The sequence below is a fragment of the Cervus canadensis genome, chromosome 27 (genome assembly GCF_019320065.1).
Source record: "Cervus canadensis isolate Bull #8, Minnesota chromosome 27, ASM1932006v1, whole genome shotgun sequence".
Taxonomy (NCBI): domain Eukaryota; kingdom Metazoa; phylum Chordata; class Mammalia; order Artiodactyla; family Cervidae; genus Cervus; species Cervus canadensis.
The window spans coordinates 22,111,350-22,130,193 of NC_057412.1; the positions used below are offsets into that span (position 1 = coordinate 22,111,350).

Here is an 18,844-nt window from a genome sequence, read left to right on the forward strand (position 1 = left end):
GATGAGATGATTGTTAAGATCACACTGTAGGTTGGGTAACCAAGATCAGAATCTAGATCTACTTGTTACAGAGCTCTAACTCTAAGCCAGCATGATCTAAAACTTTCCCAATCAGGTGCTCATTCATCATTCCTTCTCCCAGGGATAATGGAATAGAAATGCTACTCCACAGTCAGATTGGAGAAGACCAAAATTTCCCCAATATGAGTGAAAGGTTTATTTAAAAATATTGTAAAAATCTCTGGACATATTAAAATAAAATATTTTTGTATCTTTTTTGATAGTTAAACATGATTCAGGACCAAAGCTGGAAAATAGACTACCAATATCCCTATACATGTTGTTCCAGCTTTGCGACAGAATGTATTTTTAATGTGTGTTTTTGGTGGGAAGTAGAGAAGTGAGGAACAAACTAATAGCTAAGTAATAACTTGAATGTAAGGCTGATGTAGAGACAAGCTAGAAAGTAACCCTCAGTGCTCATCATACTATATAATTTTCATTGGCCCTACCTATACCCATCAGTGCCTCAAGCTGTCAGGTTTGCCAGATTGCTGAAGGGAAGGATTGTAGACAAGTGGTCTTTGAAAAATGAAAAATTAAAGAACAGAAATTTGGTGTAACATTTCTCTTATTGCTAAAAAGTATTTTCAGTTAATTTTTAGTTACTCAATATATCTTAGATACAAAGTAAACTTATTAAAATTGTATATTCCTACTAAGTATAAAGAACTAATCATTGAAAATAAGATATATTAAAAATTGAAACAAGCCAATGTGATATGAGGACCATACCATTTGTATGAAATTATCAAAAACTACAGTACCATTTTTCAGTCTTAATGATTTGATTATTGGATCCCTTTACATTAGTATTAGTATATAACAGAAAAGCCAAAATTACTCAGAAAACAAAAATCACTTAAATCTCTCTTGCTTTTTAGTAAATGAGTAATCAGTAGAAACTGCTTTAGAGAATTTTCATCTAAACTGAAATATTTTGATATGAAGTACTTTATATGTCATATTATTCATTCATTTGTAGGTTTGTTTCTAAATTTGGACCATGACGATTTTTCCAGATATTTCACTTTAGTAAAACAATGTGTCCTACATCTCTCATTTTTTTAAGTAAAATTATATTACCTACACTCCCTGATGGTATTGAATAACTAAAAACACAGTGTTTGTAGTAAAAGGACTTCAAGAACTCTATAGGTGGTCAGAAGTTATTTTATCAGGCAGAAATAAGATAATTTGGATATTGGAAGAAAATCAGAATCTGCTCTCAAACAGATTAGTTCTTCTGTATGACAGAACCTTAGGCAGTTCAACTGGATTACATGTGCCCTTGGATTAATTCCATGATATTATTGTAAGAGACAATAAGCAACCTCTTTTGAATTTGAACAATTCATTAGTAAATAGTCTAAAAGACAACTCAGTGAGCCAATATAACTAAAAATTTGGGAACTGTAGGTATGATGAATCTTTTCCTAAATCTTTGACAATTCTTTATTCTTAAAAACAACAAAAATACTGTTTTGGATTAAAAAAAAAAAAACCCTTATTAGGATTACAGTTATGTGATGCTAAAATTCAATTATACAAAAAGCCCAGATTGGAGCAGATGGACTTGAAATAGTTTGGCAAAAAATCAAAGGGATTTTCTTGGGTTCATGATGTTGTGGTGCAAAAATAGCAAAAAGTGTAGTATTTAACATCACTGAAATTAGACTGTATGCTAAAATTAGCACTTGAGAGCTTTAAATAGAGATGATAAAATAAGGAGCAGATAAAGACTATGTAGGCAATTTTGCTTATTCTAAAAACACTTTCCTAATCTAGATGAGAGGTTATCTTCCCCACCAGAGAGCTACTTTAAAATGTGTGGCCAAGGTTGTGATTTCATAGATTACTTATACAGAGGGAGGGGGAAACGAACAACCTCAGAATGAGGTCTACTGACACTAAGGAGATAAAACTTGATCAGGGGTCCCTGAGATACCTTTGTGCTCAGGCGCTCAGTTGTGCCCAGCTCTTTGCAACCCCACGCAGTGTAGCGCACCAGGCTCCTCTGTCCATGAGATTTTCCAGGCAAGGATACTGGAGTGAGTTGCCATTTTCTTCTCCAGGGGATCTTCCTGACCCAGGGACTGAACCTGTGTCTCCTGCGTCTCACCCACGGCCAGGTGGATTCTTTACCAATGTGCCATTGTGTGTTTTCAAAATTCTAAATTTTAAGGTATACATACTTAGAGAAATTATGCTTCGATATTATTTATTACTTTCTATAGTATTTTATTTAATCAAGAGCTAGGTAGTGTTTGAAAGCATCACTAAAGTTTTCAATCAAGATAGAAAATGATTTTCCAAATTGATTTTAATTCTAAAACAAGATAAATTCTCCCTGATGACAAATGATGGTATTTGGTAGATACTACTTTGCTTTTGTGAAATATTGCTACATTTCAGTCATTTAAATCTCATAGCTCTAAAAATGGAATATTTTTAAAAACTCCATGTCATGTAGTAAAAGTACTAATCATGGATAGATACACAGAGAGGCAGACTGATTACATACAGTGAAGTATGAGTGAATATTGAAAATGAATTGATTGAAACAGGATACTTAGAACATATTTCAGAAGAACAATATGCAATTTATCTTGGCTCCTTCAAATCATTTTGAAACAAGTTGGAGTGTAATAAAAAAAAATAAAAAACATAAGAGCAAATGAATCATTCTTCTCTGATCTGGATTTTTAACGCTTCACTTATTTTAATTGTCCTATGTCCTTTTGTAGATAGTAACCCATACATTTCATGTAAATGTGGTGTTTCTGCATAGTATGCTAAGACAATCTTATCTTACAAAGAAAAATTTCAAACTGAACTGGTAAGGAATGGTTTTTTGGCTGTAAAAGGATTCTTCAATTTTGGAAAAAAATATTGATTATGCATTTCTGTTTTTTTAGTGTACCCAATCTTAAATTAATCAATCAAAGCAATTTTTTAAAGTGTTACAATGTTTTTGCAATGTGGAAGTTGTTTTAAAATACTTAGGAGCATAGATTTTACAGAGATCAGGATTCAAAGGAAGATTGCCCTTTTTATTAATTCTGGTTAGATATCTAAATTTCAATGTATAGTTTGCTCATCTGTATAATGGGAGTAATGACCACATAAGGTTCTCATAGGCCTTAAATGATTTAATGAATGTTTAAAAACTAGAACAATTCCTGGCAAGTTATAGCAAGTGCTTACCACATTGTAGTAGATATTAAAATTATTAGCATGGATCAATTTGCCTATGTATACAAACTTTCAACTATAATGAGGTCATGCTGGAAAGAGTAAAAAAATTAGTTTGGGGTTTTTCAAATTATACCACATCCTTTGGGACTCTGATATGGAAAACAAATATTTAATATTTTATACCTTATACTGTGCAGATTTCCTTCAGATGAGTATTTTATGGTTCTCCAGGAATGCTAACTCAAAAATGCAATCACAAAGAAGTCCATTTGATCACTTTACTCCAATTAGGGTTAATTGCAGCCTCCTACACATAGATTTCTTTAGATGTATTAAAATATATCTTTATCTGGCAGGCACATTTTGAGCACCTAATAATATGATTCCAAGTTTTACATAAAAGGAGCCTAGATTTCCACATACATTTCTCTATTCAGTTGCTTGTTTAGAGAATAAAAAACAGAAAAAAAAATTGATATTTGGAAATATATTGAAGCCAAGTACCCATTTAAAATTCTGTAAACCTTCCAATTTGGTGGTGGGGTGCTTCACTGTTCTAAGCTATTTCTAAGGCTTTGTCTTAATGAAAGCCTAATTTTTTTTTTAATCTAAAACACTGCTAACATTGAATTTCCAATATCTACTATAAAGATTAGGTTTTAAAAATTTTCCTTTCAGAAAAACAGTGAGAAACCCATTTCTTCCATAGAGAATGCTCACTAAAAATGTGTTAAATTTAATAGAAATGTAAAAGTGAAAGTCACTCAGTCGTGTCTGACTCTGTGACCCCATGGACTATACAGTCCATGGAATTCTCCAAGCCAGAATACAGGAGTGAGTAGCCTTTCCCTTCTCCAGGGGACCTTCCCAACCAGGGACTGAACCCAGGTCTCCTGCACTGCAGGCAGATTCTTTACCAGCTGAGCCACAAGGGAAGCCCAAGAAAACTGGAGTGGGTATCCTATCCCTTCTCCAGGTGGATTCTTTACCAAATGAGCTATCAGGGAAGCCCTAATAGGAATGTAAACTTTGTCTAATACAGATCTTATCAAACTTTCCAGAAGGTGATGACTCTGCTCCTTTTGAACTTATTTTTGTCCATATGACATTTTTGTCTGTAGAGTGTGTGAGTTTTGGTAATAATCTTGAACCATCACTTGGTATGAGAGTTTTGTATCTCATATAAAAGCGACCAATTCATCAGTTTTCCTTGGTCACATTTTCTATCAAATGAGATACTGATAAAGTATTCTTTTTTTTTAAATTAATTAATTAATTTATTTTTTTCAGTGGGTTTTGTCATACATTGATATGAATCAGCCATAGAGTTACACGTATTCCCCATCCCGATCCCCCCTCCCACCTCCCTCTCCACCCGATTCCTCTGGGTCTTCCCAGTGCACCAGGCCCGAGCACTTGTCTCATGCATCCCACCTGGGCTGGTGATCTGTTTCACCATAGATAATATACATGCTGTTCTTTCGAAACATCCTTAAAGTATTCTTTTAAGCATCATTTATGAACTTACCTTCAAGAAAAATCACAATACATAGACCCCTTTCCCCCAAACTCCTTTGCTATAGATATTATAAGATTTAGGGCAAGAGGAGAAGGGACAATAGAGGATGAGATGGTTAGATGGCATCACTGACTCAATGGACATGAGTTTGAGCAAGCTCCAGGAGATGGTGAAGGACAGGGAAGCCTGGCCTGCTGCAGTCCATGGGGTCACAAAGAGCTGGACATGACTTAGTGACTGAACAACAGACATTATTACGTAATGAAGGTAGTGTATTGCAAAAAGACAAAAAGATGCCACTGGATTGAAATCGGTGTTGTGCCTTGTCACTTTATTAGGAAAAGTATGAATGCAAAATGATGATACTTGGGGAACTCCCCCTGGCAGTTCAGTGGTTAAGACCTGAACTTCTTCTTAGAGAGCTGGGGTTCCATTTCTGGTCAGTGAACCAAGATCCTGCATGCCATAAGGCACGCCCCCTCCCCAAATCATTAAATTACTTTAAAAATGATGATGCTTAGTGCAGAATACCAAATAAATACAACCAAAGGAACGTCTCTTAAATAAACCTTTTCTTTGTATGAGGTCATTTGTCATACTCTACACAAGGACAACTTTCTGTGAGATATGAGGTTAACACTTTTCTGTCCCAGAGAACATTCTCTTTCAACCTACTCTCCTGCAGCTTCCCCCCCACACCTTTCTGCCTCAGAATGATTTTATAGATCACCTAAGGAAAGGCATTTGCAGATGACGAGTCTAACCAATATGAAGTTAAATCTATTTTGGCCCTCCAAATGAATAGCCAGGAGAAAACTGTTTCAGAGGAAATGCCCAGTATCTTCCTTTCTGAGATCTATGTTAAAATTAAAGAGCTTTAAAGTCTATATGATTTGTTAATTTCTGCCTTATTATTAAGGAGACTTTACTTTCAGAATATTTTTTTATTGGGTCCATGTAAGAAAATTTGACTTGGGCTTCCCTGGTGGCTCAGTGGTAATACATGCAATGCAAGAGAGGCGTGCAGGAGACAAGGATTTGACCCCTAGGTTGGGAAGATCCCCTGGAGAAGGAAATGGCAGTTCACTTCAGTATTCTTGCCTGGAGAATCCCATGACAGAGGAGCCTAGTAGGCTACTGTACATGGGGTCGCAAGAGTTGGATGTAGCAACTGAACAATAACAGAAAGGAAATCTAACTCCTTTCTGATAGAGATTGGGGATGGGTGGTGGTGATGGTGGTAGTCCATTATTTGGAGGAATGAAATAGACTTTTTAATTCCTGACTTTAAATCTAGTCTGAATGTTTAAAATGAAAAATTTAAAGTTATCAATTATTTGCAAATATTAACGATAGATAAGAGAAATAGTAATCCAATGAATTTTGAGGATTCCCATGACCATATCATTTAAGTTAGATTTGGCCCTTTGGGGAAAAATAAAGCATGCTAACTTGTCTAGGTTTCCTCTCCCATTCCCCTCCCCCCCTTTTTTTATAGAGAGGTGAAAGAATAATACATTCAGAATCATTACTGTGAGAATTCAAGTGATTTAACTTCAGCACACTAATGCACTTTTTAAAAAAAAGCAACTAAATGATGTATATCAAAAGTGTGCTGAAATTACTCTTAATGCTTCACAAGAAAAGTGGCTTGTTTTATTCTTTTGCAAGGCTATTTCATTACCATAATTTTCAAGCATGCAGAGATGCCATAAAAACTCTCCAAATTACTTGAGTGTCACTGGTCATTTTTTTTTTTTTTTTGGAAACACATACTTTCACATCCATAATAGGCAAGAGAGAGCTAAACTGAGTGTCAAAGCCAAAATGTACCCCCAAACAAAGGCTCTTCTTCAAACTGCTTCACAAGGCCACAGACAGAATGAATCTTTGCTAACGTTTTCCAGTAGAGGGAACTAAAGATTCACCATCCAGCTTTTAACTCGACTCGGGAACCTGCGTGAGTTCGTATAGCCCGCCTTGTAATCATCCGAACAAGCATCAAACAGCTTACCAGCGAGCCTCTGATCACACGCGGGCCGGCCCACTCGGCCACACCGGCGGCTCCGCAGATACTAGGGCCTCTTTGATCTAACGTGGCCTGCCTTAATCATTCCGGGCCTGAATGGCATTCGCTTGGTGGGTTCTACCTTAATTTTCAGGATTTTCTCATCTCTGAGCTGGAATTCGGCTGTTTTTGAGCTTCGTTAGCTCAGTTGGGTTTACAGCTTTCCCTGATACTGTATTTTCCGAATTTCCTTTCAGAGGTTCTAGTCTCTGGAGGGTGAGGACTTCGGGTACCGCCCCCTGTCCCCCTAATCCCCTCTCTTCTCTCCATCCCAGGGGTTTTCTGCTGAACTCCCTAGCATCCCACCATCCCACGTCAAACTCGTCTTTGAGGGGTCATAAAGCAACTGAGTAACATACAGAAGAGGGGATATCACCCTTCCCCCTCCCCCGGGGATTCCTCAGGGGGTCGTAGATCTTGGGTAAAACAGGTCAGGAGAGGCTAGAGATTTCTGTACGACCCCCACCCGCCCCACACCCGGTTTCTTTCTTGCGCCTTTTTAACGACGGAGAGAGCACCCCCACACAACCTTTCCGCTCCAAAAGGTGGTTATATTGTTACCTTTCCTTTCCTCCCTCCCGCTCAGCTTCTCATTCTGCTAAAAGGTGAACAGTGAATGTTTGTGTGATTTTAACCAGTAATGAGGCTGCGCCCTAGGTCCGGGAGGATGATCTTTTTCCAGAAAGCGCGTGCATCTCCGGCAGACTGGAGGGATGAATAATTAGGAAGCGCTTCCATGAAATCACTCACCGAGAAAATTACCTGCCCATTAAACCGGACGCGGCGAGGAGCGGGAGGCTAGAGCCCACCTATCCCCTCCCGAGGCGGGAAGGAGGGGGGGACGGGGCGGCGCAGGGAAGGGGAAGGAGCGGACCGGTGGCCTCGGCTCCGAATTTGTTAATTTCCGTCCCGCTAGGACTCTGGGCTTTCCAGCTCCCCCTGGCCCCTTTGCCCAGCGGGCGGCCGTCCCCTGTGCGGGCGGGTGGCGGAGTGTGGAGGTGCAGGCTCGGAGCACCCCCTCATCACCCGCGCCCCATCCCCTCCCCCGGGCAGACTCCAGGCAGCTTTCATTCCTCCCCTCCCCTCCCGCCTCCTCGCCTTCCCTCCTCTAAGTCCTTCCACCCGCGGCAGCTGCAGGAGGAGGCGGACGCTCTGCTGCGGGGCCGGGGGCGAGCGGAGGCCGGACCAGGGGGACTGGCTGCTGGACCCCGGCGGGCGGCTGGACCGCGCGCACGCTCCCTCGCTCTCCCGCGCCGGGGCTCCCGGGCTCACCCGCCCCGCTCGGCTCCCGCCCGCCGCCGCCGCCGCCGCCCCGGCTCGCGGGCGCTCGGAGGCGGCACCGCGGGGGGTGGCCGCAGCCCCAGCCCTGCCCCTCCCCTCCCTCGCTGCTTCCTCCCCTCGCTCCCCGCCGCCCCACCACGTAGGAGTTCGGATTCTCCACCCGCCTCGTCCCGATTTCCCTTTGCCTCTCTTTTGGAAACGCGAGAGGTGGAGGGAGGCAACGAGGTGGCGGACGAGAGGCTGGCCAAGTCGGCCCGCCTGCAAAGTGGTGCTCTGACACATCCTTATTATGGAAGTTAAGTGAAAAAACTCGGGACGTGGAGCGGCTACCGAGACGGACGCCGGGGGAAAGGAAACCAGTGGGCAGGCCAATGTTTTTTTTCGGCAGCGCGCTGGCAAGTTTGTGGAACACTTTCTAGGAATTAGGTCTTTTTCCTCCCCCCGACCTCCCTTCATCTTCTTGACTTCTGAAGAAAGAACTTGGCTTTGGATTGCCATGGAGCCTGAGGAGAGAGGGTTAGACACACTTGAGTAACCCCTCCGGCTGGGCTGAATTCGTGGGAATTTAGGAAGCCAGAGTGTGGAAATACAGCGCGCCCTCGGTTAATTTGGATGGATCCAAATGTGCGCCCTTCAACAGCTCGCCACTCACCCCTTCTGATCTTGCCATTTGCTCTTCTCGACTTTAATTAGCAGCTAGGAAGAGTCTAAACTTTGGACCTACCTCTTTTTTTGATACTTATTTTTGTACTTTTTGCTCTCTGGGATTGGTTTCTTAAGCAATCTGGATCCTTTTTAATATGTCAAAATGAGTCGGCTGATGTTTACACAAATACTGCTCTGTGGATTTTTATACGTTCGGGTTGATGGTAAGTTAAAATGCTTTTATCTTGTTCCTCATCCCCCAGAAACATTTCTCTCTGAGTCGGATGTGGGCTGTAAATAAAAATGACATTGTATCTGTCGGTCCCTTTTGGCCAGGCATGGGAGCTTTGGGGGAGCAGAGGTTTTAAAAAGTCTTTTGTTTCTAAACTGCTGCAAGTGGAACGTGTTAGGACTCACCTATTGTTGCAATTAATTAATTAAGGAGTTGGGAAATAAATGATGGGCTCTCAGTTTTGTTAGAAAAAAGAAATATGAAAGTAAGTCTCTTTAACCAGTCTAATAGTCTTGGGCTTGCTTTCCCTTTGGGGTTGGTTTGTTCTTCTAACTGAACTTTGGCTTAGAGATTCTTAGTAAGTGATGGACACCCCATGAATGTTTAGTGGGTTAGGAATTTGAGACACAGGTACCTCGAATCAATGTGTATCACCTGTGTGTTGATGAGTATTCTCCTAGGGGGATAGCAGAATGAAGATTTAGATCATAGGGAGAAAACTGTCAAAAGTAAGACTGGGCGAGGCTCCAGGAAGGGGGAAGCAGAAGCTGTGGGCTGGCCCTGGGGCTCAGAACACTCAAATCAGTCCCCGGTGGCAAACACAATGGGGATCTGAAACAGGTGCTCTAGGTGTCTGCCTCTAGGTTGAGTCAGTCTGTCAAGCAGACAGCATTTTCTCTCTGCGTCTCCTGTCTTTTGTTCGGATTTGGTTTCCTGGGATAGTTTCACAGGATGTCAGTTTCCTGTGGGAGGATTGCAAAATCCTTTTTTGTAGCTCTTTTGAATGACGAGTGGAAGTAATCATTAAGGTGCTTTTTCTGTTTGTTCCAAAGAAGAATGTCAAAAGAACATTTGGTATTCACCTTCCAGTGACTTTAATTTTCACATCGCTGGACAGAATTGGTCTAAAAGGGATTAGAGCGTGATATTTTTTGCCTGCCTGTGTGGATTGTCATACTTTAGATTTTTAGTGACTGTACGTATAAAGAATCTGAGGTGTATTGGCCCAGATACTTGAGCTATCACAGTAGCTTGTTGCTACATCAACTTTCTTCCAGAATTTGCATGGTGGACGAAGTCATTATTTGGGACACTGCCTATTTTTGCTTGCCTGTAGAAGCTAACTTTGTTCCTGGCAGCTGCTGCTGCTGTCCAGAGCGCGATGTAGCAGACTCAAAAAGGAAGCCTTTCTATAAACATGAGGCAATACAGATGAGTTTGCCTCCTGTCAAGTGGCTGTTTTCAATCCTGGACTACGGGAGTACCTATGCCCCCCAGCGATAGTAGGCAAGGCATTCATGTGGACACACTGCTTTTTTTTTTCTTTTCTTTTTTCCCTTCTAAGTTGTAGATGCATAGGAATTAATCACTTTGGATTATACCATGATAATATCTATAATCATGTCTAATCATTCACCAGACATTTTCTTCAATGTACCTTTGTAGTACATTTACATGACCAGAACAAAAAGGTTTACAGATTTGTTCCAGGTGTCTTGATTATCATCATAAGAAGACTTTGATATAACTTTTTGGATAATATATCCTCAAAAGCCTGAATTTGTATATTTCAATACCAGAAATACATGTATAAGCTATATATTAGAAGACAGAATTATCACCAAGTTTTTTTTTTTTGGAGTCATTGTGTAGCTAGGAGGAATACAATTAAATTGCTCAGTGGAAGTGACAGAGGGAATCAGAAGAGCTTGGTGTTACAGAATGTAATTAATGTACCGGGGTGTTGGGAGATATATGAAACAAATGCAATTAAGCAGTTTGCTGGAACAGCAGTAGCAAGACATCATTTCTCCCCTCCCCGCCCTCCCTACTGTCCTAGCCCCCACCCTATTCCTCTCTCCCTTATTTCCTTCCTTCTTCCCCCCACCTTGTCCCTCCAGCCCCATACATACACCTAGGACCTTTGTTCTGACTTAATAATATAGATTACAGGGGGTAGTTTGTGTTTGGGCCAAAATTGTGCAGCAAAATTCATGGTTAATGTAGTGAAAAATGCCCAGGGTGGAGGAGTTGAAAAGGTCATAGTAAATTGTTGTGTGTGTGAAACTAGTTTTTCTATTTAGCATCTACTATGTCCAAAGCAGTGGAAACTGTGGACACTTATTGAATTAGTACGTAAGTCATACATTTGACATTGGATTGCCTTTGATTTACTCTCGAATGATGACAGCCCCTCCATAGGGGTTGTTGAAAATTTGGGATATAGACAACACTGCCCTCTAGGCTGTTTCAGCACACTGGGACTGCATGTTCACATGTATAATGAGGGGGTTGGTTTGTAGGATCTCTAAGCTTTCTGACTTTTCCAGGGCTCTATGATTTCTGTTTACTTATTATCCTTCTTAGAAGCATGAGCTTATTCTCCCCATGAATTTCAAATTTAGAGAAGCTTGTACCATTTCAAAGATATACTGACTTTCCTTGTGGTAGACACAGAAATTAATTTTATTCAGTGACAAATGATACATAGATTTGCATTGAAATTTGCTTGGTGGGTTATTTATATGTGCATTTTTATGGTATATGAAAAATGTTAGACTTTTGCATCCTCATGGAAGTTATGTGCAAATATTATGATTTTTCTGTATCTTATGTCCTTAGGAACCCACAGAGAATAAAAATTAAGTTAGTTGAGAACTACAGACAAACTTTTATATTGGGATGTAAATAAAGACTATGTCATCCAATACAGATTAATTAAACAGATGCAGATTTTTCTTTTACGGTTATGTATGTGAATATGTATTGAGTTTAACCTTTGTTCTCCAGATTTTCTGTATTTCTAAATACAGAAATATGGTTTTATAATCATTTACAGGGAACTAATAGGAACCATCACAAGACTGTTTGATTACATCCATATTCCATACATTGTGTCAATTTGATAATTTTTGAGTACTGGTAAAAACTATGTTTTTAAAATAAAAATAGTTTCTTGTCCTTAACTATTCTAAAATGAAAATGGCACATGTGATATTTGAGGAGATAAAGATGATCTGTGTGTGTCGTGCAGATGTATAATCTCATATAGGTTTATGCATTTTGCTAAAGTGCTTCTTTCAGTAATGGGCTCATTATCCTAGCCATATGTAGTCCATTTCAGTACTTAAATTGCCTATAAGTAACCTGAAATTTCTTCGTGCAGCTATGCACTAATATCACGTTTGAATTGGCTTTGTTTGAATAACCTTTGATTCTAGACAACATGTGGACCATAAACCAAAAGGGTTTCTTAAAACACAGAAAAAAAGAGTATCTCAAAGGAAAAAAAGGTCGTGATTATACAAAAAGAACAATTCTAGCCATGACATCCTTGAGCAACCTGTATAAAATAGCATCCTTGCTAATAAAAATATGGGTGTCCAAGGACATTGCTTCCATTTGGGTACATATATAATAATGAAAGGAGCTTCTATATGTAGCTTCTTCATGTCTGACTCTTTGTGTCCAGTTAACATCTGCTTCAGCAGTTCCTGTAGTCTATAAGAGATATTTATTTTCCTCCTTTGTGCAATTTGGTTTATGAAGAGTTAGAAGAAAACATTTTCGTTTACTTACTTACTTCTCCTAGTTCTCTTCTTTCTCTTGCTCCTCCTGTTTCCCTCCATCATTTCCTCCTCCATTTCTTCCTTCCCCTCCTCCTTCTTTTTTGGAGCCAGTGGAAGGAATCATAGAAACATTTGAAAAGTGAGGAAAATAGGTGATAGTGTTTCTTGGATAACAACTTAGAAAATCTGCATTTAAAGGAGATTATGTTAATAATATTTTAACTTTGGACATACCCAGTTGGGACCCTGACATCATTTTTCTTTTACCATCCTGTATAGCTTTATGCAAACTTATGTAGTTCTTTTCCCAGTTTTGGCAGACAGAAGTCTACAGATATGAGTTCAACCAGAAAGTTATAGAGTGCTATTTTATATATTTGTCTTCAAAGAGGAGTGTCATTATGTTTCTTACAGTGTTTCCAGGTATAGACCTAATCAACCTAAATCAAATACATTGATACTGATGATGATTTTCTTCTTTTAAATTATTAAATAAAGCATGAATGGATGATGACAAAATATTTTAAGGGGAAATTTCCATAAACTCTTACAATGTTTCAGCATAGTAGAAATCTTAATATAGTATCTAAAGCGTATTGTGTGTATGCTTATTTGTGCATGCTGAGTCATGTCTGACTCTTTGTGACCCTATGGACTGGAGCCCAGCAGGATCATCTCTCCATGGAATTTTCCAGGCAAGAACACTGGAGTAGGTTGTCATTTCCCACTCCAGGGGATCTTCCTTATGCAGGGATTGAACCTGCATCTCCTTCATTTGTAGGTGGATTTTTAACCACTGCACCACCCTGGAAGCCAGAAGTGTAGCATATTCAACCCCCCAAACCTGTCTTAAACTCAAAACAATATTGGCATAATCTAGAATTCAATCCTTAGTATTATCTTCTTTTGCTCTGTTTGCACCTAGAACTTAATATCTTTCATTTGGTCACATAGGTTTTAAATCCTTTATGCTGATACTTCTCAAATTGCCCTTATCATGTGTGGGGAGAATATTAGTTCCGTGAGACTAGAACTTGGCTCTTCTATATACCTTTGTATCTCCAGTGTCAATACATTACTTGACGTATCCAGCTGACTACATGACATCTTTGCTTGGTATCTAATAAGAATATATCAAACTCGAATGGTAACTCATTTGTTGGGCTGATCACTTCCCAGTGTATACAAATAGCGAATCATTGTAATGTACACTTGAATCTAATATAATGGTATATAGTGATTATACCTCAATAAAATTATTTAAAAAATGAATATAGCAAACTCAAGCCCAGGATAGAATTTACTCCTCTTTCCAGTCATCTCCAGCTCAGTAAATGGCATCACCATTCACAGAGGTTTTCGTGATCCAAAACTAGAAATCATTTTTGATTTCTCATAGCCCATATCCTACTTATTAGTAAACTCTTTGGAATATATACCCTGATACCTACAATTTTATGTGTGTATTTGTGATTTTTTTCTCCAACATTTTGATATAAGTATTTTCAAATATATAACAAAATTGAAAGATGGTACAGTGAACACTTACATTCCCACCTGGAGTCTACCACTATTTTGCTGTACTTGGTTACCACCTATTTCTCCATTCCTGTATGCATCCATTAATTGATCTTACTGTTTTGATTGCATTTTCAAATGATTAGATTCCAAATGTTTGTTACTAATTCAACTACCACCATCCTGGTCAAAACCTGGACTATTGGGGTAGCCTGATAAATGGTCATCCTGCCTCCATGCCTGTTCTTCTTATCCCCACATCTTTCCCCTATGCAGTCAGTTCTTCACCTGGTAGCCACAGAGACCTTTTAAAAGCATGTAAATAAGATGATGGCAGCTCATTGCTCAGAAACTTTTAATGGCTTCCACTGAGAACTTTTTACAATAGTATGCAGGACTGTTCAAACTCAGGTCCCTCCCTGCCTCTCTGGCCTCCTCTTTTCACACTCCCTGCTGGAACCTGGGTTTAGATTTGTGTTTTTGGTGTTTTATTCCTGACTCAGGGCTTTTGCATTTATTCTTTCTTCTGCCTGAAATATGCTTCCTTAGGTCATTGCATGATTGAGTCTTTCAGTTGATTTAATGAATCCCTATATGGCAGAAAGTGAAGAAGAACTAAAGAGCCTCTTGATGAAAGTGAAAGAGGAGAGTGAAAAAGTTGGCTTAAAGCTCAACATTCAGAAAACTAAGATCATGGCATCCAGTCCCATCACTTCATGGCAAATAGATGGGGAAACAGTGGAAACAGTGGCTGACTTTATTTTTCTGGGTTCCAAAATCACTGCAGATGATGATTGCAGCCATGAAATTAAAAGACACTCCTTGGAAGGAAAGTTATGACCAATCTAGACAGCATATTAAAAGGCAGAGACATTACTTTGTCAACAAAGGTCCGTTTAGTCAAGGCTGTGGTTTTTCCAGTGGTCACGTATGGATGTGAGATTTGGACTGTAAAGAAAGCTGAGCACCGAAGAATTGATGCATTTGAACTGTGGTGTTGGAGAAGACTCTTGAGAGTCCCTCGGACTGCAAGGAGATCCAACCAATCAATCCTAAAGGGGGTCAGTCCTGGGTGTTCATTGGAAAGACTGATGTTGAAGCTGAAACTCCAATACTTTGGCTACCTCGTGCAATGAGCTGACTCATTGGAAAAGACCCTGATGCTGGGAAGGATTGAGGGCAGGAGGAGAAGGGGACGATAGAGCATGAGATGGTTGGATGGCATCACTGACTCAATGGACATGGGTTTGGGTGGACTCGGGAGTTGGTGACGGACAGGGAGGCCTGGCATGCTGCGGTTCATGGGGTCACAAAGAGTCGGACACGACTGAACTGAACTGAACTATCCTATATCAGGTTTCCCTGTTTGCTCAGATGATAAAGAATCCGCCTGCAGTGCAGGAGACCTGGGTTCCATCCCTGGGTCAGGAATATCCCCTATAGAAGGTATGGTACCCACCCTAGTGTTTTTGCCTGAAGAAATTCATGAACAGAGGAGCCCGATTAGCTACAATCCATGGGATTGCAGAGTCTGACACGACCGAGCAACTAACAGTTTCACTTTACACTTTATCTAATATCACCTCTTCATGTATGTACATGGACTACCTTATCTAAAATTGCTTTCCTTAAAACACTATTTGGCTACCCTTTTATCTATCTTAATTTCATTCTTAGCTCTTATCACATCCTTAAAGTGTGTGTGTGTGTGTGTGTGTGTGTGTATGTCTGTGTGCACGCTTGCACATGCTTTTGTATAAACAACCCTGAAGGGACCTACATTTTACCATACTTGCAAGCTAAGAAGTTAGACTGCTACAACTTAATGAATGCTGGCGAAGCACATGAATATCCTGAGACCCAGATGGTGGCTTTTGTTAGTCACACCACACCAAGCGGCATGACTTCATGTTTGTATAGGTTTACCTTTCCCTTGAAAATTCTTAGGGACAATGCCATGGGGCCCAGGTAGATGATGCACACAAAATGGATTGGCCCCACAGCTGAGGAGCCCTGAGCATGGAAACCAGAATATTTTAGAATGGGCCATAAGGAAATCTGCCTAACTTTTGGCCTAGAGGGAAGCTTTGTCGTGACTATATTAAATAGTAAACAAAGCTGCTTTCTGTTCTCAAGGGAGATCACCTACATTTTAGAAGACTTTTGCTATATGCACATGTTAGTGTGTTAGTGTCTGCTCCTTCCACTGAGCTTTTAGGGCAGGGACTTAGCTTCATCTCCTATGTTTGCCTGTGTTCCTGCTTTACCTGGAGCACAAGATGACACATAGTAGATCCAGTTATTTGTTGAATCAATGAAAAGGTGCTTATGGAGTGCTTTTGAAATGTTTATTTTCATGCCCTAGCCAACACATGAAATACTTACCATTTCAACTAGGTTTATTTATTTATTTGGGGGTGTGTATTTCTATGTATCTCTCTCATTCTGTCTCTCTAGAGACAGAGTTATCAAACATGCATATTTTGACATTAGTGGCATCATGATTTCGGATGAAATTTAATATTCCACCTTTCACCTGACCAGATATATAGAATTTACAGTTTTCTTTGATTTTCTACCATGGTGGCTTACATGGTTACTCCGAATCCCCGTACTCACACTGCTGTGGGTTTTAGCACACTGTTGAGTCATGTGTATATTTTGACAAGGCACTCCTTCAAATGATTCTAATGTTCCTATTAGGACCACACACGCTCTCATCTGACCAAGGAATGTTGACTGAGTTTGATGATACCTGGCTCAGAAATTGAGACTTTTCTTCATATTTAGGTCAACTTTTTGTTTAAGCATTAGCAACAACAACAAAAAAGATTAGTTCAGGGATAGAATTCAAAAGAATACTCCAATTATATAGCTCTCAAATTGGAAAAGAAGAGGCAGAAAAAAATATCTGCAGCAGTTAGTATTACCCTACCCTGCCTACTGTTGTAATCATCGTGCTAGAGCCCTGTTTACATCACTAATACTAAATTGAGATAAACTGGGTTGCCATTTCCTCCTTCAGGGGATCTTCCTGACCCAAGCATCTACAATCTAATTTTGGAACTTTTTTGTTATCCAAGAAAAGAAGCTCTGTATCCTGCTTCTTATCTACCACCCCTCCCCCAGCTGTAGGAAGAAATTAGTCTACTTTCTGTCTCTATAGATTTGTCTATTTGGGGAATTACATGTAAATAGAATTATATAATATAGGATCTTTGTAACTGGTTTCTTTCCCTTCATCTCATGTTTTCAGGGGTCATCTATGTTGTATATCAGGACTTCATTCTTTTTTATTGCTGAATAGTATTCCACATCATTTATCTTTTGAATTATCAGTTCATGGACATTGCTCATTTCACTTTGGCAATGAAGATTTGCTATAAAGATTGTTGCTGTGAACAATTGCGTATTAATCTTTGTGTGCACACATGCTTTCATTTCACTTGGGTGTATACCTGGAGTGGAATTGCTGGGTCATATGAAAATTCTGTTTAACCTTTTGAGGAACTGCAGGACTGTTTTCCACAGCAGCTATATGATTTTATGTGGCCACTGGCCATGTATGAGGTACATATATTCTTTTAATTCACTCACAGAAAGAAAATGTTGAATGGCCTTTACAACTTAGATGTGAGGTTTGTAGTGAAACAATTTTATATGATAATATGCTTTAAATTCCCAACAGTCCTCATTTCTAATCCCTTCAGTGATTGCCGTCTTCTGTTGCCCTGTAAAGTTTTACAAGTGAAATTAACCCAAATTGAACTTGTCACTTTTAGCAGTGACTTTAGCAATACTAAATGTAAATCACAGTATGATGACATCTCAAAGCTGGATGAAGTTGTTGCAGTTATGTGGTACAGCTCTTTCATTGGATGGAGAACTAAAGCTCAGAGTTTTTATGTACCTTGTCACAAGGCTATTGATGCTTAGTGGTAAACCTGAAGCTAGAGTCCAGGGACGTCTTTTTATCACCATACCATACTTTTCTTGAAAGATTCTTTCCGGCTTCTCAACCCTGGAATTCCTTAACAAGAGTTCCAGGGTCTTCTAAGTGAAAACGACCAGCTGTTTTCTAAGCATGTCAACAAGGGAGTTAGCTTAAGATACCTTGAAGTTTTTCATTTGATTCAGCACGTGCTTGCTTAGCACCTGTTTATAAACAAAGCGCTTTACTGAGGACATTGTGAGGAGCATAATGAAGTTGAGTAGTTCCCGCCTTCAAGGAGATAACTCTCTAGTAGAGAGGGTAACATTCAAGTTGTTAAAACAAAAGTATCTGGTATCTGGTAATTGGGGGCAGGGGACAGTTGAAGAAACACACAGCATAGTCTGGGAACCCAGGGAAAGAATAGATGATTTCCAGCTGTGGAAAGGGTCCACACCAAATGGGTCCCTTAACATGGGTTTTAGAGGAATAGTGAAATTTTAATAGATGGAAAGATTGAAAATTGCATTCCAACAAAAGGAATAACAGAAGGAATGGCATGGAGATGACAGAGGTGTTCTAGGGCAAAGGCATGGAGTCTAGTTTAAGTATAACATGATTTGTAGAGGATGAGAGGTTAGATAGCATCATTGACTCAATGGACATGAGTTTGAGCAAACTCTGTGAGTTAGTGAGGGACTGAGGAGCCTGCCATGCTGCAGTCCATGGGGTTGCAAAGAGTCGGGCATGACTTAGCAACTGAACAAAGTTTGTCCAGAAGGGAAGAAGTGTAACATGATTACTGAAAGATAATCGACAGACA

The 18,844-nt window shown here is 39.7% G+C and overlaps 1 protein-coding gene across 6 annotated transcripts in view; it reads left to right on the top strand.

The window, feature by feature from the left end:
• The first annotated feature begins 8,263 nt into the window (after positions 1-8,263).
• ROBO2 (roundabout guidance receptor 2) overlaps positions 8,264-18,844 on the top strand; it is a 645,961-nt gene continuing 635,380 nt past the window's right edge. For 3 of the 6 annotated variants that reach the window (XM_043448631.1, XM_043448630.1, XM_043448632.1), the window contains exon 1: positions 8,264-8,995. In XM_043448631.1, the coding sequence (XP_043304566.1) occupies positions 8,935-8,995 (61 nt within the window). In that variant the 5' untranslated portion in view covers positions 8,264-8,934. The remainder of the gene's footprint in view (positions 8,996-18,844) is intronic. The other 3 variants (XM_043448629.1, XM_043448628.1, XM_043448633.1) reach the window with 3 other exon arrangements.